The sequence below is a fragment of the Hoplias malabaricus genome, chromosome 4, assembly GCF_029633855.1.
Source record: "Hoplias malabaricus isolate fHopMal1 chromosome 4, fHopMal1.hap1, whole genome shotgun sequence".
In the NCBI taxonomy this organism is placed as follows: Eukaryota; Metazoa; Chordata; class Actinopteri; order Characiformes; family Erythrinidae; genus Hoplias; species Hoplias malabaricus.
In genome coordinates, this window is record NC_089803.1 from 65,776,009 (window position 1) to 65,801,642 (window position 25,634).

The 25,634-nt window shown below is 43.9% G+C and overlaps 1 protein-coding gene across 1 annotated transcript in view; it reads right to left on the reverse strand.

Moving 5' to 3' along the window:
- Positions 1 to 4,114: 4,114 nt before the first annotated feature.
- Positions 4,115 to 25,634, reverse strand: part of syn3 (synapsin III) — a 154,425-nt gene continuing 132,905 nt past the window's right edge. The window contains exons 11-14 of the mRNA XM_066667437.1: positions 12,261 to 12,392; positions 10,754 to 10,796; positions 10,282 to 10,441; positions 4,115 to 8,333 (exon numbers count right to left, since the gene is read on the reverse strand). Of these exons, the coding sequence (XP_066523534.1) occupies positions 8,210 to 8,333; positions 10,282 to 10,441; positions 10,754 to 10,796; positions 12,261 to 12,392 (459 nt within the window). The 3' untranslated portion in view covers positions 4,115 to 8,209. The remainder of the gene's footprint in view (positions 8,334 to 10,281; positions 10,442 to 10,753; positions 10,797 to 12,260; positions 12,393 to 25,634) is intronic.

Genomic DNA, 25,634 nt, shown 5'->3' on the forward strand with positions numbered 1-25,634 from the left:
TGGTGGAAACTCAGGTGGCCACAGCCCTGCCTCTGTTCTCATGATTAAGTATAAAATAAAATAAAATATAAGGTGTCTTTTTGTTTGGTCAGTTGTTATCAGATGGTAAAGGGCTAATTTCGGACCCTGAATCTTTAAACGCTGATGTTTTTGATGAAACCCAGTCATCACAATACTAACTTCAGGACTGTGCCAGGGTTGAAGCAGGACCACTATCATTCTGCGGTCCTCTCCAGGTCAAAGTGGGCCTTAATGCTGCAGAGAAGCACGGTGGGAGTCAGGAATCCCTGTGAAATGTGGAACCCGTCACCTGTTCCAGGAATTGTGTTCATAACTGTGAAACAGACAGCCTTCCCCTGTTTACAGCGAAATATTCAAACAAACAAATAAACAAACCATCCGTCTGTCGTCAAAATCCTCAAACCAACTGTCTGCCTCAAACCAAGCTTCTCTCTACAGTTCAGAGATAAATATCAGACACGACTGACCATTAGAGCCTCACTGTTGACTCTTTTTCATAAGAGGGGGTTTGTCAGAATGTGAACCCCTCAGTGATTTGTTGAGTTGAGATGTTGAGATGGTGAACTGCAGAAACAGGTGCCATGAAAATGACTAGGCGCAAAGTTGGAACACACCCTGGACACATTTGAGTAGCCAATTAAACTGCAGACAGTTGTTTCTGGACTGCGTGAGGAAACAAGAGCACCTGGAGGAAACCCACACAGACACCGGGAGAACACACCAAACTCATCAAGAACAGTTACCAGAGGTGGGGACTGAACCCAGAACCCCTGGTGCGTGGCGACAGCAACACTACCTCTTGCACCACCATGCACCGCGCAGTAGGTAGTGTCGCAGTCACACAGCTCCAGGGGCCTGGAGGTTGTGGGTTCGATTCCCGCTCCGAGTGACTGTCTGTGAGGAGGTGGTGTGTTCTCCCTGTGTCCGCGTGGGTTTCCTCCGGGTGCTCCAGTTTCCTCCCACAGTCCAAAAACACACGTTGGTAAGTGGATTGGTGACTCCAAAGTGTCTGTAGGTGTGAGTGAATGTGTGTGTCTGTGTTGCCCTGTGAAGGACTGGCGCCCCCTCCAGGGTATATCCCCGCCTTGCGCCCAATGATTCCAGGTAGGCTCTGGACCCACTGCGACCCTGACCTGGATAAGCGGTTACAGATAATGAATGAATGAATTCTTTTGGTTGGCGGCAGTGAAGCTGCTTTGTGACAACATCAGTTGTGAAAAGCACTATACAAATACATTTTATTTGATTGGCAACTCAAGTGTCCATAGTTGTGAATGTGTGTCACCCTTCAAAGGACTGGCGCCCCCTCCAGGGTGTGCTCTCGCCTTGCGCCCAATGATTCCAGGTAGGCTCTGTAAGCGGTTACAAACAATGAATGAATGAATGTCCTGAAATCAGGGGGGAGGGGGAGTTTGCTTCCTTGCAAAAGTTACATAATGCAGTTTCTGCTATCTATGACACAGATGACCCATTTACCTGTGGGTTCTAACCGAATCCCATTAGGAAAACGTTTTATTACATATTTTATAAACTATTAATTGGACAGAGGGGTTGTTATGGTGGAACTAGGAAGCACCCCCTTGCATAAACACTGCATTTTTTTCTTATAAAAAAGACACAAATTCAAGCAGCAGGCACTGGTTGTTTAATGATTTAACTACACTTACAGCGTGAATGTACAGATACGGTAGTGGGGTGTAGCCTTGGCTCACTGTCTATGAGGAGTTTGGTGTGCACTCCCTGCGTGGATTCAGTTTCCTCCCTCAATCCATAAACACACTTTGGTAGGTGGATTTGCAGTTCAAGAGTGTCCCTAGGTGTGTGTATGAGTGAAAGTGTGATTATGGGATGCTCTCATGGACTGGAACCCAGACCAGTGTATGTTGCTATATTGTGCCAAGTGAATCCTTGTATGCCCTGGACCCTGTAACACTTTGACTGTACTAACTTCCCCTTTAGGGCAGGAAATTTGGGAAGCTCCAGGCCTATAGGCTACGTGGTTTGTAGTAAGCCGCTAGCAGTTAGCTTTCAGGACACATACTCCGTAGTGGGCTACACCAAGGCTAGTTTATTTAGCTACTACACGGACCATACAAACCCCAGCCGTTCACACATAAAGGAAAGGGCAGCGGAGAGCTTCTTAATAGTGTTACTGGATTTAATAGAGTCTTCATCAAGATGGAGGGGTACAGCCTAATGCTGATATACCAGCTTACCCTCTTCTCCTTGGGGTCACTCTACTGCCCCCCCTCTCATTGGAGAGACCCTTATATACCTGCATCCATACATGTATATATAAAAAAGGTCCCCTCTCTTAAAGACCCAGCATAGCTGTAACCGTTACATTCCACCCCAACTCTAAATAGAATACAGCAGTTACAGTGAATGAATGCGCCAATATTTATGTTCTGCTTTCCTGTGAAAGGGCTTGAAGTCCTTTTAAAATAAAGTCCACAGGAGAGATACCGCCATTTCTCTGAACAGCGTTGTCCTGTTTGTTTTTAGGGAAGCTGCTGCCCTCTAGTGTTCATGTCCTATTATTTCACTCAGTGACCGGACTATTTAACGGTTTTTGCTGGTTGCTATCATACGCTATTTAGATTAATGAAGTGACTACACGGTACAGAGCTGTTTAAACTGCTGATGAGGTAAATAGTTAATAAACAGACAGAGTATATAGCATTGATTTAACCTCTGAATTTAGATGTAAGTGTTCAGCTGAAGAACAGCCTTGCAGGACGTTTTTAAAAAGCGGCAGAAAATGGCTTCCATAGAGTCCACTTGGATCTAGACTATAGAGTGGTGAAGCAGATACTAGAGATTTTCATGGCTTTCTTATCTCATATTATAACTTTCCTTTTATTACTGTTACAGTGCGACACATTCCCAATTTCCCTGGACTTTATGTCATTACCTCATACACTGTTTGATCAAAGATATCCAGACACCTCTTGTAATGAGTGAATTCAACTAGTTTAAGATGGACCCACTGCTAAAACCTCAGCTTATATGAAAGACCACCATCGAGCAGTTTAGTTAGTGACCAGTAAAACCAGTGTATGTTGTGTTTTGGAAGCTGGTGAACCAGTATGGCCATGTTGGGTGACCATCTAAACCAGCATCTGGTCAGTATTAATAGGGTGACCAGACGTCCTCTTTTACCCGGACATGTCCTCTTTTTTAGACTTTTTTTAAATGTCCAGGCGGAATTTCACAAACGTGTCCCGCCCTCCCCTACTCCGATTGGTTCGCTTGAGTGAGAAGGGGGCGTGGTGAAATAGCCTAAAATTTTCCGATTGGACGGTCTGACTGTAGAGCTACCGTTATTGGTCGATAACCTTCTCTGTAAACATTTAATTGGTCAGTCTGCACGTCAGTAGTCCTTGTTTACGTCAGGCAAAGCTCCTGTACCCTCCCTCATCTCGAGCAGCTATGACGAATCGTAAATGTAAGTTCTCGGGTGAATTAAAAAAGAAATTCCCATGTTTTGTGTAGGAAATAAAGGTGTAAAGGACCTAAAAGCACAAATAGGTTCAGCTAAACATACAACGGCAGTGAGGGGCATGACTTCATCACCTGCCCCCATCTCAGATCTGGTCAGCATTAGGCTGTGGAGCAGAGGGAATACCCCTGAGTAATGGAGCAAAATCCAAGACTATGAGGATGGGACTAAGTGGCATTTTGGACCCCAGTAATGTTCCAAAATCTTGAGTAAAGCCTTTTTTTTTTATCACCGTTATCCTACGGAAAGTGTCCTCGAGTTTGAAAAAGGCGCCATATAAATTAAACATATTATTATTCCCAGACAAGTAGAAGTTGTCTTATTAATCTTCTTCTTCTTCCAGCTGCTCCCTCCTGTCAGGGGTCGCCACAGCGGATCAACCACGATCCGCACCATCGATCTGGCACAGTTTTTACGCCGGATGCCCTTCCTGACACAGCCCTCCCTATTTATAGACAAACCCTTATTAACAAACTTCATTTAAAACAGATGCTGGATGAGGGGGTAGTCTTCTAGTAAAGTAGTGTTTCTATTAAAGTGACCATGAAGGTTCAGAAATAAAAACAAAAAGATGTTTTATTCCAGTCTGTATTACAGTGCAAACACGTCCAACATCAAAATCCAAACAGACTGCATGTATTAAACACTGTCCATTTTAATAGCATTTCCATTAACGAAAATAGAGAACCAAGAGGGTAATAAAATGGCATGAGTTACATTAAAGCACACGTAAAGTCACACACTCACACACACAATACACAGGAAGCATTCAGACAGAAACACGGATCTATATCAACTACACTACAGAGGCACCAGAGTCCTAATCATGCCACAGTTACTGTATATGAACCCACTACACTGCACACACACACACACACACACACACACAATGCAACATGACAAACACATGATCAGCTCAGTGGATGTGTGTGTGATCTATTTTATTGGTTTGCACGTGTGTTTATGTTGCTGTCACAGACGTGTGCAAAAGTTTGCACACCCCAAGTCAAATGTACAGATTTATAATTTTTATGATATGAGAATATCAATAACGCATATCCACTTGACCATAGGTGCCCAACTTCTAGCACACGACTCTGTGTTGACCTGTGTGTAACTGTATTTTACGGTTGAATGTGTGTATATGGTGGGCTCACTTGGCTCAGCTTGTTCCGGAATCAGCAACAGAATGACAGTGAAATATCTCTATGTTCAGCAGAGGCTGGCTTCACTTCATGTCAATACACTCTCAGAAAAAATGGCGCTGAGGTGATACCCTCAGACATAGGACGCCATGTTAATTCAAGTGTTTGCCATCATTATTTACACCTTTTATTTGACTTATTGTATTCTCAGCTTAGTCATCACCCATCACACTCGCTCCTCCCCTCCTCACTCACTGCCGCTGATGATCAAACGGGTGGTGTCTTAATGATAGGGACCTTGTTTTATGAAACCCTTTAGGGTGCACAAGAAAACGTATATTTCTGAAGCACGTTTAAAGTACGCGTACCTTTTTTTCTGACAGTGTAAATGAAGGAGGCTTGACATCAATAAAATAAAATAAAAAAAGCTCTTTGGAACTTTCATTAAAAACACTGTGGCTATGGACAGCTTCATGCCGCGTAAACAACCGAGCCGTTTGCATTCAGAGAGACAGGAGACGTGAGGTAGCCCAGAGACCGCAGGTCAGAGTGATAATGGACAGCTATCCCTCAGCTTTAAAGCTAATGTCCCTGTCTAATGACTCCTCTCAAATGTCAAATAAAGATACATATCAGACACATTCCTTAACACAGAAAGGCTATGTTCAGAAATAAAATAAATATAACAAACAAACAAGTATATAAATAAATATTGGCAACTGGTAAGTGCTGCATCAGTAGCATCTGCTCAGTTATCACAACCTTCACTGGACAGCTCAGTAAGCTTGGAAGAGAACATGAATGGCCAGTACTGTTACATTAAGTTGGCTTGCACTGTTCAAAGTTATTCTACCCACCTTCAAAAAGTGAGGGAAACGGTGCTGAGGTCCTTTTCCCAATGGATTCTACTGTAAAAGAAATACGAATAAAGCAGAAGGAAATGTTCTGCCGTGGCTGGCCTCGCTACAGATGCAGCATGTTGAGTTCAGGCTGAAAAACGTTAGAGTTCTTTAACAGGGACCAGAAATATAGTGAGTTAAGTGGGTGACTTCTAAGAACTTGACAAAACACTACAGATAATGTACATCTACTGTAATTAGGTCTGTTATAGAAGAAAGGAAACTTACGCTTGAAGGAGCTAAAGACTCAGAACAGTGTGAGAACAGATGAGAATAAAACCTTCAGTCACACACAAAAACACTCCCCGTTTCTGTTTTATGGCTTTTTCATCGCACTTCAGAAGGTGCAATGGAGGTGATGGAGGAAGCTGACGGAGCGCACAGAGAGTAGGCATTCTCACAGAAATAAAGAAAACACTACAGAAAAAGAGTAACATCACTTCTAAGCTTTACGTTTTCATATAAACAGAGAGTTTGGTCCATATACGTCAGGAATAAGAAATAAAGTCAGCTACTCATCGCAGGCAAACTCATAAATCATGATCACGAATACTTTCTGATATTGCACAATACGAAAAAAGTCAACTAAACCATAAGGCCAGTGTGACACCTAGAATCCCAAGTAACCGCTGCTTAAAAGAACGTGATTAAAACAGTGTGTACTGTAATGTATGAACCGATGGCTTTCAGGTGTGACACGAGGCCAGCACCACCTTTTTATTTAGTCTGGTTTCTTTAGTTTTGGCTGTTATTAATCGTGTGTATTCACCCCTCCCATGCCACTGTAAGAGATTCCAGCACAGAAAAGGAGACACGTAATATAAAAAGCCCAGTAAAGGAGAGTGTACGGTTTACAGAAATACACTGTCAAGTACATCTTCGTTTATAAAGGGAAGCTTCGTTTGTAATGGAAGACTGATCTGTTTAGAAAGCAGAAGCATGCCTATATTCCTGTTCTGAATATTGCGTAATGAAGATTGCATGACTCTGAGGAGCTGTAATAAAAAAATCTGAATTAATGGCTTTATCCACCAACTGTTAATTAGATCAAATGGTTCTGACTGTTTCAAAAGAAAGTAACGAATCCAATCCTAAGTCAGTGGTAAGGATGTGAGAAGCCAGTCACTGCTCTAACACAGCGTCACTGGACAGCTCAACACGCTTGGAGGAGAACATCAACTGCACAATTCATTATGTGAGGGCCATTATATCCTCTCAGACAGAGTGAGGCCAAGAATGCTTTCAGATGGATGACGCATCACTGGGGATCCAACTCCTGATCTCTTGATGTTGGAGCCTTTTTGTTTTAAAGGTGGACATGTTTTGGCTGAAGCCATCTTCATACATCATCTCTAAACAAGTACCACGAGTCTCGTATTAATTATTAATAAGGGTTTACACCAGCAGGGAGATTAAACACGATATACTAATATTTTCCACGTGTAAATACAGGTCCTGCTGTACCACCTGTGTAAGTGATATGAGATTATGGGCAACAGGTCTGCATTAAAATGAAAACATAATGGTTTAAGCAGCTCTTTTTTTGTACGTCCTTTGGGCTCCAATTACACTTTGCACCATAAAACACAACTGCTGAGATTTTCTTTTTTCTCATTCATCAAATACATATTATTAAAATCAATCATGACTGTGGTTATATTGTTATATTTAAGGAGTTATATTCTCCATTCCCTTCCATATTGCACCTATGAATAATGTAGTTATTACCAGAGTGTCACTCTGATTTTAGTCCTGTCTGAATATAACTTTTTACACACTCCAGTGTCTGTGAAGATTACGCTGTGTTTTACAGGCTACAAAATGAACCCAGATTCAGAAGGCCCATTGAGAGTTCAAGTTGGTATCTGTATTGTTATTGCAAGGTTGTATCTTCCCCTGCTTGAATGAAGCTCGAATAAAGCCCTCTACATTAATCACAACTGCATTCAGGAAGTAGTGCTAGCTGTAGATAAAGCAGACCCAAGGGTAATTAGGATTAAGATTACGATGATTCTACTCATGAGCAGAAGAGGCTACTAATACACAAAACCTTTTTTCATACTCAGATCTCATCCCGAGTGACCTTTAAAAAATTTGAGATGTCCTGTGGTAACATTACTGCAAAGATATTCACTCCTATGGGAAAGTGTAGTCTGGTCAAGTGATATGTTCTGTTAGTCTCTTCACCCGACAAACAAAAATATGGCCTTTTTTTCAGCCAGTTTTATGCCCAATTTCTAGCCAAAACTAAAAGGAGAATCTGGGATGATTTGACTATTGATGTCTGATAATGTCTGAGGAAAGAGTTAATATCCTCTAACACAGGCCTCTACTGACACCCGTCCCTCAGGACACGTCAGGGTAAAGGGTCATGGTGGCTGGACACTGCTTTTCTAAGGGTCTCTAGTGGCTTGGAAGGCAGGATAGAAACAGCTACCAATAATCCTAACAGTGACATCATCATTAGCCTACAGTACACAGTCATAAGGCCAGTCTGTTTCATCTCCTTTAAGCTCCACCCACAGTTTGCTGACCTTCAGGACATCTTTCACTCCCAAAGTGCTGGTCACTGTGTGTGAGTGTGTGTGTGTGTGTGTGTGTGTGTGTGTGGGTGGGTGGGTGTATGTTTATGTGTGTGTAGATTAGTCAGAGAAGAGGCTGGCGAAGGACTGGCGCAGGCTGCGGATGGTCTCAGCTTTGGCCTCGTCGTCGGTGGGGTTCCCCCTCAGTGTCTCTGTGAAGGTGTTTGTAAGCGATTGCGATTTGCTGAAAGGAACGATCAGTGAGGCAATACTTCAGTACATAAGACATCACTTAGTGTATATCAATCACAACAGCCCTTACAAAAAACGTTCATTATATAAAGTACACTTATGTAAAATTGAAGTATGTTGAAGTTGATATTAGTATATTTCAACGTACAATTAAAGGTACTATTTTAGTACTTCTTGGGACTAAATTGGCCTGCATTTTAGTTTATAACACAGTATACACTGAGTACAGTGAGGAAGTTAAGCCTGTTACAATACTTTCAAACCCAGCACGGTGAAAATGTACATACCATTCCCAGAATTTGATGTTATTATGGTAACCATGAGTGAAAAATCATATTTAAAACTTGGCCTAACCTGAACATAAACTTAACCCTAACTCTAAACTTGAACAGATGATTTACAGCAGAATCCAAAATATTTAAAATACAGTGTATTTTTTTGTGTAACGCAATCGCTAACAGAGAACGCTGCTGTTCTCACAGCTCTTCTTCAGGGACTTTGAGTGTATACAGTGAAACAGCGCCACCAGTGGATGGGGGCTTAGTGAACATACAATAACAACAAAACTGTGATGAAGCCAAATTTCCTCAGTGTACAAATGACAATGTTTAATAGGATCTTTTAGTAGTTTCTTTTTACGTTTTATATGTTTAAAGAATTTTGCTTAAAACATGGAAGGAATTTGTCAATAAAATCATCTAAATGTTTACATGTTTCTGTGTTGGTTAACTGTGTAAATCATGTTCAGTTCCACCCCACTTATTTACTCTCAGCTATTCCACCCCAACCTCAAGCCAAATAAACTTTAAATGTATGTATAAGGCGGGAATACTCACATATAATTATCTTAAGCATATCTCAATTAAAAGATTATGTACAAGTACACTACTTAGACGGTCCTGTATTCTTGTCAGTATAAGATGGATAAGAACATAAAAAGTAAACTGTAATCACATTTGCTTATTTATAGTTTAACAGAAGTATACTAATAGCACACTTAGATACATTTTGAAAGGGAGTGAGAGGTAGATGAGTGTTGAATTGTAGCACACTCATGTCTTAGGTTTTGCTCCTTGTCTCCAGTAGCTGTACCATCAAATTGAGCAGAAGAAAAACAGTAGCAGCGTTTTGAGTCTTGTCTGAGGACTCTTACTGGAATAGTATGGTACTCCTCTCTAAGCTGGAAATCAAGCACTAATCTGTCATATGGAGGGCAGTGGTGTTGACCACTATGCTACACAAGTGTTGTGATTTTCTTACACAAGTAGAAATATACTTAAATTAGTGGTTTGTTTCATTTTACTCTGTTTACTCAAACCTGAAACCCTGAAAACCTCACACTGAGTTTAGGTGCTTTTCCACTGCATGGTACCTACTCTACTACTACTCCACATGCTTTTTGATCCCTGGTACCTGGTTTTCCACTGTGACGGCTCCCGGTATTGTTTACTTGTAGTGTATTTGTGTGTTGATTTTGTTTTTTGGGACCTACCACAACTCCGAGCATGAGCTCTGAAGATCAGTAGAGTTTTTGTTCCTTGCTGCACCGTCCAGGTTAAACTGGAATCTTTCATCAGCCACTGATCCACGGTGTGTGTAGCATATCATAACTTTACAAGCAGCTGTTGCGAGTTGGATAAAAAATAAATGTGAACTCTGCTGTAGCTTGGAGATTTTATAAATGGCTGATTGATCTTGAGAGGAATCTGCAAGGTTTACACATCATGGTTTAACGAGCCTACTCTGCATGTATTGGCCTAGAATACAGCTCGCCTGGAAGCATAAGGGAGCAGGGACTAAATAAATACCCAGTTCCAGGTACCGAATTTGGGAAAGGCGAAAAAGCCGTGTAGAGCCAAGTTGAGTAGGTGTCAGGCAGTGGAAAAGTACCATTATTGCCACTTTAACAGTGTAGTGTGAACGTAGCTGAGGTGACTCACTTTAGCTGTGGAGCTTGTTTGTGAGAGGCTCCTGCTGAGCCAGAGGCTGGAATAGGGCCAGGCTGAAAGGCCTGACTGGGTGAGGTGTTGGCTGAGCGAGCTCGCTGTGGAGAGCCATGAGCAGACTGAGATGGAGAACCACAGGCAGAACGAGGACCTCCTGAAAACCACACACACACGTTTCATCACTTCATTATGAATAAGCATACTACCACAGTAGTATTTCAGTTTCACAGTGACACCTGGTCCAGGTAGAAAAGAAAGAAATTGTGTTCAGCCATCGTGAAACTGCAAGTCACACAAGTAAATATTACCTTAATATGACTTATCTCTCATTCACTAGAAGAAAAGAACCACTTCCAGCAAAGTAAATGACTATTTTCCTGGAGTTCTGTGGTGGGCGTACATTATTTTCATTATTTACTATTAGCTGGAGGCTAGTGACACATCATTGAGACCATGTTTGACTCACCTTGAGCTCGTCTTGGCTGAGTCGTCTGTGCTCCAGGCTGCGTCTGTCCCACATGAAACGAGAGGAGCCAGTTAAATCATTTTTAATAAAGCACAGCTTTAATTTAAGAAAGGGAATGATACAGGACTGTACAAAAGCTTCATTTAGAGACTGCTCTTCTTTTATTAAACATTTCCAAGAGGAACAGAAGGGTTCAACTAATAAAGATATATTGAGACAGACTGAGATTTTCTCTGGGGGCAGTTTTGGAGCTGAACTGGGTCTTGGCACACTTGTTAGGAGACACATTTTTACCAAACATTTTATGTTTTTTTTTCTTAGACTTAAGAAAATCTTAGTTACTTTTCTCCTGTTTATCTTATTTTCCTTTGACTTTTGATTTAAATACCTTGATTCAGGTAGAGTATAGTTAATCTGCACAGAAGTGTCTTAGCTATTTTAGACACACATGAGAAACATTGCAAGGCAGCTGAGGTATGGGTAGTTGCTTGTGTAAATGTTAGTGTCTGTTTGAAGGAGTGTCTCTAATAGGCGTCTTGGTGGACATCAACTCTAGAAGCTGCACTTAATTTAATGCAAAATGACGAAAAGGTGTGTTGTTTTTGGCTGCAATCATTCAATGTACAGTGGGACATCTGTGAACAAATGGCCCAAAGATCCCAAAATATCCAGAAAATGGACTAAATTTGTCCACTTTAAACGGGCACTTTGGAAAGGACCATCCGCTCACTCCGTTATCTGTAGCTCATTTCACTGGCGCTTTTCCAACAATATGGGCATGTAAGGACACCAACGAAAGGTGTTCAAGAGCCTCTGTAACATGGAGGTAAACAGGGTAAGGACACTCACTTCGCCTGTTTTAGTTGGTGTTAGTTAACGTTAGCTTGACTCGCTAAACTCGGTGTCTCAGATTATACTCGGCTACGTAGCTGCGTTACGGAGGTTTATAGTGTCGGATGAATTCGAGTTCGACTTCGATCACATTTACAAGAATAACGGTGCCTCTACATTTGAGTTTAGCTTATTGCTAGACTATTGTCATGAATAATGTTGGTTATTTAGCTAGATACTGTCATTACAGTCAGTCATAACGGTGTTTTACCGCGGCGTTGTTCAGCTGTGGTCCACCAGTGACGTCACGGTTGCGTTCAAGAATTTCCGTAGCGAGCTCGGGTTTTTCCGTCAATTTAATAAAATTGTCAGTTTTAAAGCAAATTAAGCTGCTATTTTCATTTTAATTCATACTTATATATGTCAGTAACTACAATAATGTGAAATATTCATGGAGGTCCATTAAGTGGTGCTTAGCCTTTAATATACTACTAGGTTTGATAATATACTGAGATTTGGAGTTTTACTGTATTTTAATCTATTTGTTCTGTTTCCTGCTTCACTTAACAGCAGTTATGAAACTAAAAATAGCATCTGAAGTTTGAGCTGAGCAGTTTATAAAGTTATAGAACATCTGTGCCGTGTATAAGACACTCGTTCATCTGTGTTTGTGCACCTTGACAGATGAGAGCTGTGGAGAGGTGATACCAAGCAGAGCAAAGGCCATTTTGCTGAGGACGAGATCGGTGATGAGCTGCTTGTCCTCCTCCATGTGTTCACCAATCAGAGGCATGGAGCTGTCCATCACCTGCAGAGGAAAACAGCTCAGGCTACGTGGTACAGTGCTTTTTAAAAAGGGAAGTCCCCTGAAATACTTAGATTTTATGTATTAATCCACAGTGTAATACACATAAATATGTGCCATGAACAAAATCAGCTGTGAGCATTATTTCTTCTTAGTAAACATTTGAAATTACATACACATTGGTCTCTTATTGGTCTAAACTTATTAGAACTAATGAATATATATTTTTTACATTATCTCAGAATACAAGTTGCCTAGAAATCTCATATTTCATTAAATTAGCTTAGCTATGACTTCCCCACATGCTTCCACTGCGACATGTGCAGCCAACCACCACTTCTTGTCAAACTGCTGCTAACATAACATCCCAGGAGAGATCAACACACCTGGAGGAGAATGCAAGATCTCAGATCTGTTATGAACCAGAATCTGGCCAGAACAGGGCTTGTGACCCACACAGAGCTAGGCCCACTGCGCTCTTCTGGACTCATGGCCTCAGATGGCTGAGGCATTACCAGGGACTCAAATGACAATATGACCCATGAAAGGGTCAATGCTTAGACTGCTGCGCCACTCTGGAGCCCCTCAAATGCTGTATTAAGTAAGCCACATGTATAAATAGCATATTTTACTGCTGTGAATAGGTGTAGTATGACGTGGTTGATTTCAGATATGCACACACACTTACACACAACCACGCACCCTAGTTTTGGTCGTGCCACTGTTTCCCCCAAGGTTGTTCAGGGATTGGAAACAGATGCATGCTTGTAGTATATTCAGTGTAGGCACCAGTTAATATGTTGTTTAATCTCCTACACAAGATCTTTATCTACATAAATACTGCAGCTGATTAATAAAACCACACGAAGCAGCCCACTGTTCATTTCCAGAGAACTGACCAGTGTTAGCAGATGCTGACCAACACGCGTCATGTCTTATAGGCTGCAGTGTTTACTAATCTATGAACAAAACTATTTGAAAAAACGTATGATTCAAATGAGGGTTAAGGCATTTAGCGAAACTAATCGTGAGATGGATGTGTTTGCTCTATTTAATTGTTTTAATTCGTCCATTACCTGTAAGTGCTTATCCAGGTCAGGATTGCGGTGAGTCCGAAGCATACCCGGAATCACTGGGAGCAAGTCCTACGCAGGGTGACACACACACTTTCACATTCACTCACACACTCAGACCTATGGGCACTTTTGAGTAGGCAGTCCACCTACCGGACACGGGGATGACACACCAAGCTCCACCTGGAGCGGGGCTTAAACCCACAACACCAGGACCCTGGAGCTGTGTGACGCCGACGCTACCTGCTGTACCCCAAAACTTGTCCCCCGTGTGCGTATGGGTTTCCTCAGACAGTCCAAAACCACATGTCCGTAAGGTGGATTGGCGACTCAAAAGTGTCCATAAGTGTGAGTGAATGAGCGAGTGTTTGTCGCCCTGTGAAGGACTGGCGCCCCCTCCAGGGTGCCACCACAACTGCAAAATTGTATACGAGGTTTCAGACGATGAATGAATGAATGAATTAATGTTTTTCTTGATGAATGTAGTGAATATAAAAGAAGTCAGTCTTGTGGCTGAATGCAATCAAATCCTCAGAAACAGGCTTTGTAGCTTGTTACTCCACTGCAAAAATAAGAAGCAAACTTCTGCCCTGTCTTGGCTTATTGGCTTCATTTGGGCTAAAGGAGAGTGCAGTGCCCCTACATGGCCACTCAGTGACAGTGTTGTGCTCCATATACCACATTCAACTCTGAGACACAACACTGGCCAGAGACACCAGTTCTTGGGCAGGACTTGGTCATGTTAAGTGCATGTACAGTATATTTCTCTGAGCATTTTCAAATACTAATGTTGCTATTTGAGTAAAGTAAGTGCGTAAATGAGTGTTGTATCTAATATAACATTAAAGGCCAAATAGATCTTTGGTGAACGCTGGATGGATGACGAAGTTCCACTGTAGTTTTCCTATTACTTTTGATCTTGAGGTACTTTCTGGGAAGATAGTTTTACTTGCGTTAATCCTTTCCCAAGGAACAGTGTTTTACTGGAGTAGAGGTTTAGGCTGCTCTGCCCTCCTCTGGTGGCAAATAAACCTTGAGAGGCTCTTGTAAAGTATTCAAGGCCATATTTGAGACTAATGTTGATGACTCTGATGAGCCTGTGTTCTGCACTTCATTGGCCAGTAAAAGGAAAAGCAGAGGAGAGGACCTTGATGTTGTTGTTTGGGTGTTCTGAGGTATGGCAAGGCGAGGACGCGGCGGTGCTGAAACGTTACGGTCGGAAAGTCTTAAATCAGACGGGCTCGTCAACAAGAGCCTGCTGTAAAGAGTGTGAGCCGCAGCAGTGAGTCATGCGCGTGTCTGGGGCTGAGGGTTTGGGCCTCTGGAGACACGTTCAAACTGGGAAAAGCTGTGCCACTTCACATGGGCACCAAAACAAAAGAGAGAGAGAGATGGGTGGAAAGAATGAGAATGAACGATTGAGACATGTGAGAGAAAGTGTGACAGAACAGAAAGTGACCACAACGGAGCCACACAGTGGAGCTGACCAAGAAAGACATGCTCACACCGACACTGTGACACAGGGAGGATGCACTTTCTTTACAGAAGCTTGTGCAGGCCTCGCCAAGAACCGTTTTTCTCAGTTTGTAAGTGAAAATAATAGAACACACTAGTGTCGCAGTCAAACAGCTCCAGGGACCTGGAGGTTGTGGGTTCGATTCCCGCTCCGGGTGACTGTCTGTGAGGAGTGTGGTGTGTTCTCTCTGTGTCTGCGTGGGTTTCCTCCGGGTGACTGTCTGTGAGGAGTGTGGTGTGTTCTCCCTGTGTCTGCGTGGGTTTCCTCCGGGTGACTGTCTGTGAGGAGTGTGGTGTGTTCTTCCTGTGTCTGCGTGGGTTTCCTCCGGGTGACTGTCTGTGAGGAGTGTGGTGTGTTCTCTCTGTGTCTGCGTGGGTTTCCTCCGGGTGACTGTCTGTGAGGAGTGTGATGTGTTCTCTCTGTGTCTGCGTGGGTTTCCTCCGGGTGCTCCAGTTTCTTCCCACAGTCCAAAAACACATGTTGGTAGGTGGATTGGCGACTCAAAAGTGTCCGTAGGTGTGAGTGAATGTGTGTCTGTGTTGCCCTGTGAAGGACTGGCGCCCCCTCCAGGGTGTATTCCCGCCTTGCGCGCAATGATTCTGGACCCACCACGACCCTGAATTGGATAAGTGCTTACATATAATGAATGAATGAACTACTGTTTCTTAACTGAACAAAATGGAAATGAAAAAAAAAAAAAATACAGTATCAAATGTTTGGAGACACCCACTCAAGGAGGGTTTCCTTTGTTTTGTGAATGTACAGCACCAGTCAAAAGTTTGGAGACACCTTCTCATTCAATGGTTTTCCTTCATTGTAAATGAATGTGGAAGACATTAAAACTGTGAAGGAACACATATGGAATTATGTAGTCAATCAAAAAGTGCTACACAAAGTAGCCCCCTGTTGCTTTGATGACTGCGTTACACACTCTCAGCGTTCTCTGAGTAACCTTCATGAGGTCGTCACCTGGAACGGTTTTCAGTAAACAGCTGTGACCTCGTCGAGAGTTAATTTGTAGAACTGCTCTCCACTTTAATGTGTTTGAGACTATAACTTTGGTTGTGCAGAGGTAGGGGCTGGTACACAGCTGGTATACAGTGAACAGCCCTGTTCCACCAATGACTATTGAGAAGTGGTGTCCAAACTTTTGACTGGTACTGTAAAACATGCCATAAACATCCACCAATATTTTGCTAAATCCTTCTTCAAATGCATCAGTGATACATGTGTGTGAGACATGTATTTTGAAGCATGTGAGCTGCAGTTTTAGCCTCATGTTCTGGTTCTGTACATGACAAGATGGTTCAGATCTGGGGGGCTAAAGAATACACACCCTTCTGCCATAATATTAAAGCCTTCTTGTCCATGTTCAGCCCCATTGACTATTTAATTGCACTTTGTAGTTGTACAGTTACTGACATTGTTTTATTTATTAGCCATTTTATTTGTATCCTGTTCTCGGTCAGGACCCCCACCAGGCTTATAAAGCAGTCCTGAGACCAGTGTGAAAAGCTCAGTGCACATGTTATGCCTTCCAAAGCAGCATAACAAACCTTAGCTACCCAGTAAATTACACCCTTGTCTGCAGTGTGTAAGACAGGCACTGCATTGTTCATATATACTATGGAGTGACTGCACAAGAGTCTAAGGCTCTCGTGTCCTGAGTCCCCCCCCCCTGCACTGAGGTGTGGAGCTGTAGAGCTCTGAAGCCTACTCAGCAGAAGCTGTTAATACAGTAAATGGGACACACACATTATTATTATCCCTTCATTTTAGAAACATTGGATGAACAGATACCCACACACTCACATAGTGTATGTTGTGTACACAAGTCCCTGTGACTGTGCTGTGGAAGACTCGTGTGCCTGGGCCAGCTGCTCACATGTGTGTGCGGTTGTGGGGTGTAAACAAGGCTCAGGGACGGGAACACAGCCAGGAGCAGAGTACGCAGGGGGACAGAAGGAGGGAGAGGCAAGGGGGAGGAGAAGAGGCAGCAGCACAGGGACTGTCCTGACTGGTCTTCAGCAGGGAGGTACAGCTTGTTACTTAAAACAACCGCAGCTACCCAGCAGCCCCTGGGGCCTGGCAGCCACGGCCCACGCCCCTCGCTTCAAACAGCGGCGGTTTCCATGCCTGCTGCCCGGCAATTTACCACCTTAGAGTGATTCAGCAGATGACCAGGTTAGATCACACCCGCTGGACGGCGGACGAGAGGTGGTCAGAGCTGTTTTCTTTCAGACTGCCGAGCTCAATGTTCCCTCCGCCGTCTCGCTGACATTTAAACAGAGACCAACGCACCACAGCTAAGCCAGGCTGAGGTTGCCAGATGGTTTCCAGGACTTAGTGAGAAAGGACATTAAGGCAGAAAGGTACACAACATTGTGGAGCTGTGGAAAAGCACCATCCAATACCTTAGTGATGATCTGGAGTGGCGTTTGTGATTCCAAAATAATCATTCAGTATTAGCACCTCACCTCACAAACAATCTCGCTGCTGAATGCAGTGAAATCCTCACAGCAATGTGGTGGACAAACCATCAATTAATACAACTCAGATTGGAAGGTGTGGGTGTATAATATTGCAATGGTGTGTGTGTGTGTGTGTGTGTGTGTGTGAAAGAGAGCACGAGTGCATATGTGTGTGTGTGTGAGAGAGAGAGAGAATGTGAGAGACAGAGAGAGAGAGTGTGTGTGTGTGTGTGTGACACTTGCTGTAGCAGAACCACATTCCTAAGTTATCGCCTCATGTAGGTAATTGCCTCCTGCTGAGGAACCGTATACAGATGGAATTTCCTGCGTCACACACTCTCCGGAGAGAGCGAGGGGCTTCCTGTCCCATCCGGATTTTCAGAATGAAAGTGAAGCTCTGAGAGAATTCTAGGAAGACGATGCAAATTTCATCTGAGACCCATTATGCCTAAATAAGGACATTTCAGAGCATCGTTCTGCACAGTGATTAAACGACTGTAATATTACCTGATTTCATACGGTCAGTGTATCAGCACAGAGCTGGAGGTCACGGCGCTCTCTGTAGTTTCACTATTTCAGACTCTGCATGTTTACGTATTAGTCCACTTTCACCCTGTCCTTTCATGGTCAGGTACAATTTGAATGGTGGACCCACTGATGGCAGTGTGTTAGTGGATCAGACACAGCAGTGCTGCTGGAGATTTGAGCTTTGTGTCCACTCACTCTCACACCTACCTTGGTCCACCTTTGTAGATACAAAGACAGAGACCTCATCTGATATGTGGTGGTACTAATAGAAGGACAGGGTGAGAGCGGGCTAAAAAGTATGCAGAGCAACCACCTAGGGTACCGGTATGGTCAGTGGAGCTTATATAATTAGCAACGGCAATGAGTGAAGAATCAAGGATGATGGCTTTAATGTTACGGCTGATCAGTTTATGCCTGTCATATATGGTCTTTTAACTGTAAATTTATTCTGTTTGTGTGTGTGTGTGTGTGTGTGTGTGTGTGTTTGTGTGTGTAACACACACATTAATATTCCTGTGCCAACCCCAAATATAGACAATGATCTATGTCAAATTACATGCAGGTTCATATGTGATGTAATCTACACCCTGTGTGTCTGAGCAGACAAGACTTCGGTAGAACACAATGTAGGGCAGTGCATGTCGTGAGCTGGTAATTCACAGGGAGCTGTGAGAAAGGGAGCAGCGAGATCTCAGCTGAAAAGGAATGTCACGTTTGGACAACTTACATAAGAGCACATCAGTGTTGTGGTGGAAGGAAAAAGAAGTGTAGAGCTCATGAGAATTTCTAGACACCTGCTCTTCGGACATGAAGGCTATTAATCAGGGGTACACACTGCCAATTAGGACACATCCCTGGGACATCTGGACACTAAAGCACAGAACTTATGACTGCTTACAACCAATTACAGTGGCTATTTACAGCAGCCATGTTTAAGAGGTGTTTAGTATGGAATCCCTCAAGCATCCAGATTACTGGGTGTCAATATAATGGCTTTCTCACAAGAAGAAAAAATTCACTGAAGTAAAATAACTGATTGTTTCTTAAAGGGGGCGGCACGGTGGTGCAGCAGGTGTCGCAGTCACACAGCTCCAGTGACCTGGAGGTTGTGGGTTCAAGTCCTGCTCCAGGTGACTGTCTGTGAGGAGTGTGGTGTGTTCTCCCTGTGTATGCGTGGGTTTCCTCCGGGTGACTGTCTGTGAGGAGTGTGGTGTGTTCTCCCTGTGTCTGCGTGGGTTTCCTCCGGGTGACTGTCTGTGAGGAGTGCGGTGTGTTCTCCCTGTGTCTGCGTGGGTTTCCTCCGGGTGACTGTCTGTGAGGAGTGTGGTGTGTTCTCCCTGTGTCTGCGTGGGTTTCCTCCGGGTGACTGTCTGTGAGGAGTGTGGTGTGTTCTCCCTGTGTCTGCATGGGTTTCCTCCGGGTGACTGTCTGTGAGGAGTGTGGTGTGTTCTCCCTGTGTCTGCGTGGGTTTCCTCCGGGTGACTGTCTGTGAGGAGTGTGGTGTGTTCTGTGGTGTGTTCTCCCTGTGTCTGCGTGGGTTTCCTCCGGGTGCTCCGGCTTCCTCACACAATCCAAAAACAAGTTGGTAGGTGGTTTGGTGACTCAAAAGTGTCCGTAGGTATGAGTGAATGTGTGAGTGTTTGTTGCCCTGTGAAGGACTGGCGCCCCCTCCAGGGTGTATTTAACCCACCTTGCGCCCAATGATTCCAGGTAGGCTCTGGACACACCGCGACCCTGAACTGGATAAGGGTTACAGATAATGAATGAATGAATGAATGATGAATGTTTCTTAAAGGCACTTACTTTACTGTTCACTTTCTTGATTTTTAAACTGTCCCAACATTTTAATCCCAAAAAGTTATCCGTCTTGTTCTGAGACAAGTATAGGGACCTGAGAAACTAATGTGGAAAAAATGAGTAATGAGGAAGTAATAAGTAATGCATTGTAATAGGACTGTAATGGATTACCCTGGAACGACTGCCCCCACTCTTAACCATTCCCGCATGTCCAGCTGACCCAGAGTGTCCCATTCTACTGGATTATCTCAGACACATGCTTAATATTTTAAATGCAGACCAAATATAATGTTAGTAGGTGGACGTCTGAAGAATGTTTCGTGAAGTCATATTTAACAGCGGCGTGTCCCTCAGACTGTTACGTAGCTGCATGTGTGTGATTTCCTGAGAGAAGATAAGCTGGAGTGGTCTGCAGGAAGTGTGTGTCCTGACTGAGAGAATCACAACTGACCCCAGTGAGATGTTTAAAGGCATTACATCATTTTAGAGTACAGGCCTTTATCTCTGCCGGACCGCCCGCTATGTGAAAGTGAGTACGCTGTGTATTTCTGTGTGTGAATGTACTTGTGTCTGACCATGTGTGTGTGTGTGTGTTAGGAGGAGTGTCCCTCGGCCTGATCTGGGCCTTGTGAGATCACTTGAACAACAGAAAATGGACAATTATCTGCCTGTTTAAACAGATGTGTCTCCAGATGCAGGCACTGCTTTAGAGCTATATATAAACTGGATGAGAGGTTTGAGAACAGCTGGACAAGATAGCAGAGGAGTGCGTTTCTTACACACAGTGCCTCAGTGATTTCAGCCGTCTACCCTTCACCTTATCTGTGAACCACAGACTGCTTTATTGTTTATATCGTGCCTGGCGTCCTTTCATAACCCTCGTCATTGAAGGGTTTTAAAATGTGGAATGACAAACAATTCCCCACTGTCGAGGACTTGATGGAGATGAGGTCAAATATATATATATATTCAGACCCAACTTATAAAAAAAATTACAATCAATAACATATAAAAATGGGGAGGCACGGTGGTGCAGCAGGTAGTGTCGCAGTCACACAGCTCCAGGGACCTGGAGGTTGTGGGTTCGATTCCCGCTCCGGGTGACTGTCTGTGAGGAGTGTGGTGTGTTCTCCCTGTGTCTGCGTGGGTTTCCTCCGGGTGACTGTCTGTGAGAAGTGTGGTGTGTTCTCTCTGTGTCTGTGTGGGTTTCCTCCGGGTGACTGCCTGTGAGGAGTGTGGTGTGTTCTCTCTGTGTCCGCGTGAGTTTCCTCCGGGTGACTGTCTGTGAGGAGTGTGGTGTGTTCTCTCTGTGTCTGTGTGGGTTTCCTCCGGGTGACTGTCTGTGAGGAGTGTGGTGTGTTCTCTCTGTGTCCGCGTGAGTTTCCTCCGGGTGACTGTCTGTGAGGAGTGTAGTGTGTTCTCCCTGTGTCTGCGTAGGTTTCCTCCGGGTGACTGTCTGTGAGGAGTGTGGTGTGTTCTCTCTGTGTCTGTGTGGGTTTCCTCCGGGTGACTGCCTGTGAGGAGTGTGGTGTGTTCTCCCTGTGTCCGCGTGGGTTTCCTCCGGGTGACTGTCTGTGAGGAGTGGGTGTGTTCTCCCTGTGTCTGCGTGGGTTTCCTCCGGGTGACTGTCTGTGAGGAGTGTGGTGTGTTCTCTCTGTGTCCGCGTGAGTTTCCTCCGGGTGACTGTCTGTGAGGAGTGTGGTGTGTTCTCTCTGTGTCCGCGTGAGTTTCCTCCGGGTGACTGTCTGTGAGGAGTGTGGTGTGTTCTCTCTGTGTCTGCGTGGGTTTCCTCCGGGTGCTCCGGTTTCCTCCCACAGTCCAAAAACACATGTTGGTAGGTGGATTGGAGACTCAAAAGTGTCCGTGAGTGTGTGTGTGTGTGGCCCTGTGAAGGACTGGCGCCTCCTCCAGGGTGTATTCCTGCCTTGTGCCCAATGATTCCAGGTAGGCTCTGGACCCACCGCGACCCTGAACTGGATTAGCGCTTACAGATAATGAATGAATGAAAATGAATGAATGAACATATAAAAACCTGCACTCAAATACACTGTAATACATTGTAAATGCACTGGACATACACTTCGGTCTGTTTTAAATGGCAAAACATACTGGACTCACTGATGAAGGTAAAACAAGTTTAAATGTCTTTAACAACACATGGCATGCGTTTACAGCCAGCATGTTATGTTCATGTGAACCAGCATTAACTTATCTCTAACTTAATGTTAAAATGCTTTTCCACTTCGTGGTACCTACTCAACTCTACTGTGTTTTTTTTTTTTGCTTTTCCATTAGACATACTTTGGTACCTGGAACATGGTTCTTTTTTGTACCTGTTCACTCGCCTGTTCCAAGCAAGCCAAGTAGGGACTAAACCTGGCAGAAAGCTGATTGGCCAGAGAGAATCGCCACTCTACACGACGCAGTGCAGACATCCAGCACAAACTCACCCTTTGTAAACTCTCCAAGCTACAGCAGAGATCACATTTGCTTTTAATCTGTCTCACAACAGCAGCTCATATATAAGTATGGTATGATCTTTTGAAGAGGATCAAAAGCTCCTTGAATTGATGGATGACAACATACTCCAGTGAGAGCTGGGGGGGGGCAACAATGAACAAAATATCGACACCAATCCATCAGAACTGCTGCGCAAGGTTGTGTGCCATTGTTGTGGTTTCCAAAGCTTACAATTGCCATTAAAGGTGTTTTTTTCCTCAATGTCACCGGCTACATGACCGGGGTGAGCTGTCTCAAAAAGCTTGTAGACCCAGACTGAACCCTTAGCTCTAAAGCGTACGGTTTACCACTGAGAATCATTTATTAAAAGCCACAAAAGGCAGTTATTCATTGGAAGAACTTCAAAGTGCATCCTTTAGGGTATATTTAAGAGTGTAAAAAAGACCTCTGGCTGTCACGCTGTCACATCCATCACACATTCTACACACTTCAAGTACTTTAATATCTTGTAGCTGTACAGAGAAGATGGAGAAAGGACAAAAGGCAGTAACACTGCTCGCAATATTGTGTGCATACACACACACACACAGCATGGGCTGTTTTTTATCTTGGCACGCACACTACCCACAAGGTCACAAAAATATGTCATCATTAACGTGACTATTTCAGCGCTCACCTCAGAATGCCCTGCCTCTCAGCATTCCGTTTAAGAGTGTTTGGAGAAGGATTCAACTCTGAGACGGATTTGTTCTCACAGCTCTCTACAACTTTGCACCAGAACATCTCCAAAATGAACTTCAGCAGGAGTCCCTCAGTGTCTGTTTTAATGACTAATTAAGGACTAATTTAGAACTGTAATTGGAAAGTCAAATCATAACTGAGCCCATTGTGAGTTTCCTCAGTTTGCTCCTGTAGCTGTAACAAGTCTTTCTCCATATAATAGATCTTTCACACTGTCCGGATTTTAATATTATTGGTTAGCCATGCATTAGCGCTGTCATTTGGGAGATAACTGTGCCACGAACAACTCATCTGCTTCATTAATTATCATTGCAATGAAGGATAACATCTTTAGATCATGCTACGTTATATAATGATATTTTAAAATCAGAGGCGATTGCTCTAAGACTGCAAGGGAAGCTCAGCTTCCCCGAAAATGTCAAAAAATAAGTGATCAAATATATACTGTTGTGTGTACATGTCATTGAATAAATATGCACTACAACGTGCTAAACTTTTGTTCAGAATCAGCTTCTTATCACTGGTAAAGACGTGGCTTTCCTCTCAATCATTCCCGCAGCTTCACAATGCTTTAAACAGAGAGGACGCTGAGGGTCCACAGAGTTCAATAGCGAAGCAGCGAAGTGCAGTGAAATGAGATGAGTCATTGGATAAATGCTGGGCTTTGTCCCGCCCATCGGACGCTCAGCGTCTCTGGGGGTCTATGGGGCAGTGGGCTGGCCTCGGCTGGCCCCGACGCTCAGGTTATGCCTGATGATTGGATGATCTGTCTGAGGCTGAATCCCTTTTTGATTGACAGCGAAATGAGCGAATCAGCGACCCTTTGGTGTAGAGATCCGTGGACGCATTACATTTTCATTCTGTTCTGAGTTGAACCGGAGACTTTCTTAAACCTCTATTTCTGGTGGGTTTTTTGTAGCTGCTTGTGTTTGGAGACTGACTTCTATCACTCTTTCTGACTTCTATCACAGTTTCTGTCCAGCGGGTGCTGCTGAGCCCCTCCACCGTCACAAAGCACTCACAGGCGGACACACTTTACATGGGCCAAGGCCGTTTAAGCAGCCTAGCTCTGCTGGCCATTGAGAGGACACTAGTCAAGTCCCTGGAAAAGACGCCTTGTTGGTACGACAGGGTCACAGATCATTTTCTTGAAAAGGAACGGAGGGTAGAATTTATGTATAAATAAACCGGCACATTTTATGATGTAGGCCGAAATTGAGCTTCCCCTCCTTGAAAGACCAGCATCCGCCACTGTTTAAAATGTACAACCGTTTGTCGACACATAGCTAGAAATGACATGATTATTTCCTTCTGGGACTGATGCTGTTACTACAGCACTGTCTGTACACAGGTCAGTCACCGCTTCAGACCATCACGCTGTTCTAATGTTCTTCTAACTTACATTACAGATTATACACGAAACGATCACTGGATACCTGCTTTTCTGCATACTTTCTTATCTCCATTTCTATCCCCATTTCTCTTCGATGGTCAGGATCCCCATAGGACCAGCGTAGAGCGCTGCAGTGACTCTGACATGGTGGTGGTGTGTTAGTGTGTGTTGCTCTGGTACAACTGGATCAGACACAGCAGTGCTCCTGGAGTCACTGTCAACTCTGTTAGACACTCCTCCCTCGTTGGTCCACCTTGTAGATGTAAAGTCAGAGACAGTATCTCATCTGTCGCTGCACAGTTTTTGTTGGTCGTCCTCTAGTCCTTCATTAGTGGACACTAATTCTCAGTTTAGAAGTGACACTGACGGGTTAAAAACTCTAACAGCACTGCTGTGTCTAATCCAGTTCCTTTCACTTTCAATCTCCCCCTTCTGCACCCAGTGCCACCAGCCTGGGGAGGGAGGAGCTGAACACATGCTTCCTCCAAAACACACGAGGCTGAGCCACCACTTCTTTTTGAACTTCTGCTGATGGTGCAACAACACTGAACAGTTTAGCACATCAGAGTAGTACATAGACCGACCAGAACAGTCACATCAGTTCAGAGACGCCTGCGGCAGCCAAACCAGCAGGCGGTGATTGGGGAGAGGGCTGTCTTACCCACTAAGAGTGAGGCAAATTATGCCCTTTAGGACTTCTGGCCTCGTATGGCTGTGACATTAACTGGATTTGAGCCTGCAGAGAAACAGGTGGTCTGTCTGTAATTGTAGAACTACAAACTGTATGGTCAATGGAGCTGATGAAATGGACTGTGAATGCATATACAAGGTAATTGTAACTAATCCAGTGATCATTCAGTGTAAACAAGACTTACAGACTCTATCTCTAGCACTGAAATAGAAATGATCTGGCTTATATTCACAGAATAACATATTTTCCTTTCCTTTTGATTTTTTTCAAAGGTAATGTTGTCTAAATATTATTAAAGGCTCAAAATTGATAGTTTCCAAGTCCACATATGCAAAGTAAGCTACAGCAACAGCTCTCTTTGACGGTGATTCCTGATTTATCCCTGTGTAATGATAGTGACTCAGTAAGCTGTGGTGCAAGGTTTCATTTTGGTTAGAATGCTGGCAGCCTACACAGCTGCCTATGTATCTGTGCCGTCAGCAGTAGGGAGCAATGCAACTGGGTAGGTATTGAGAAACACCCTTTATGACCTTTACGAAACATCCTGTCATCGCCAGCTCTTACCCCGACTTTGT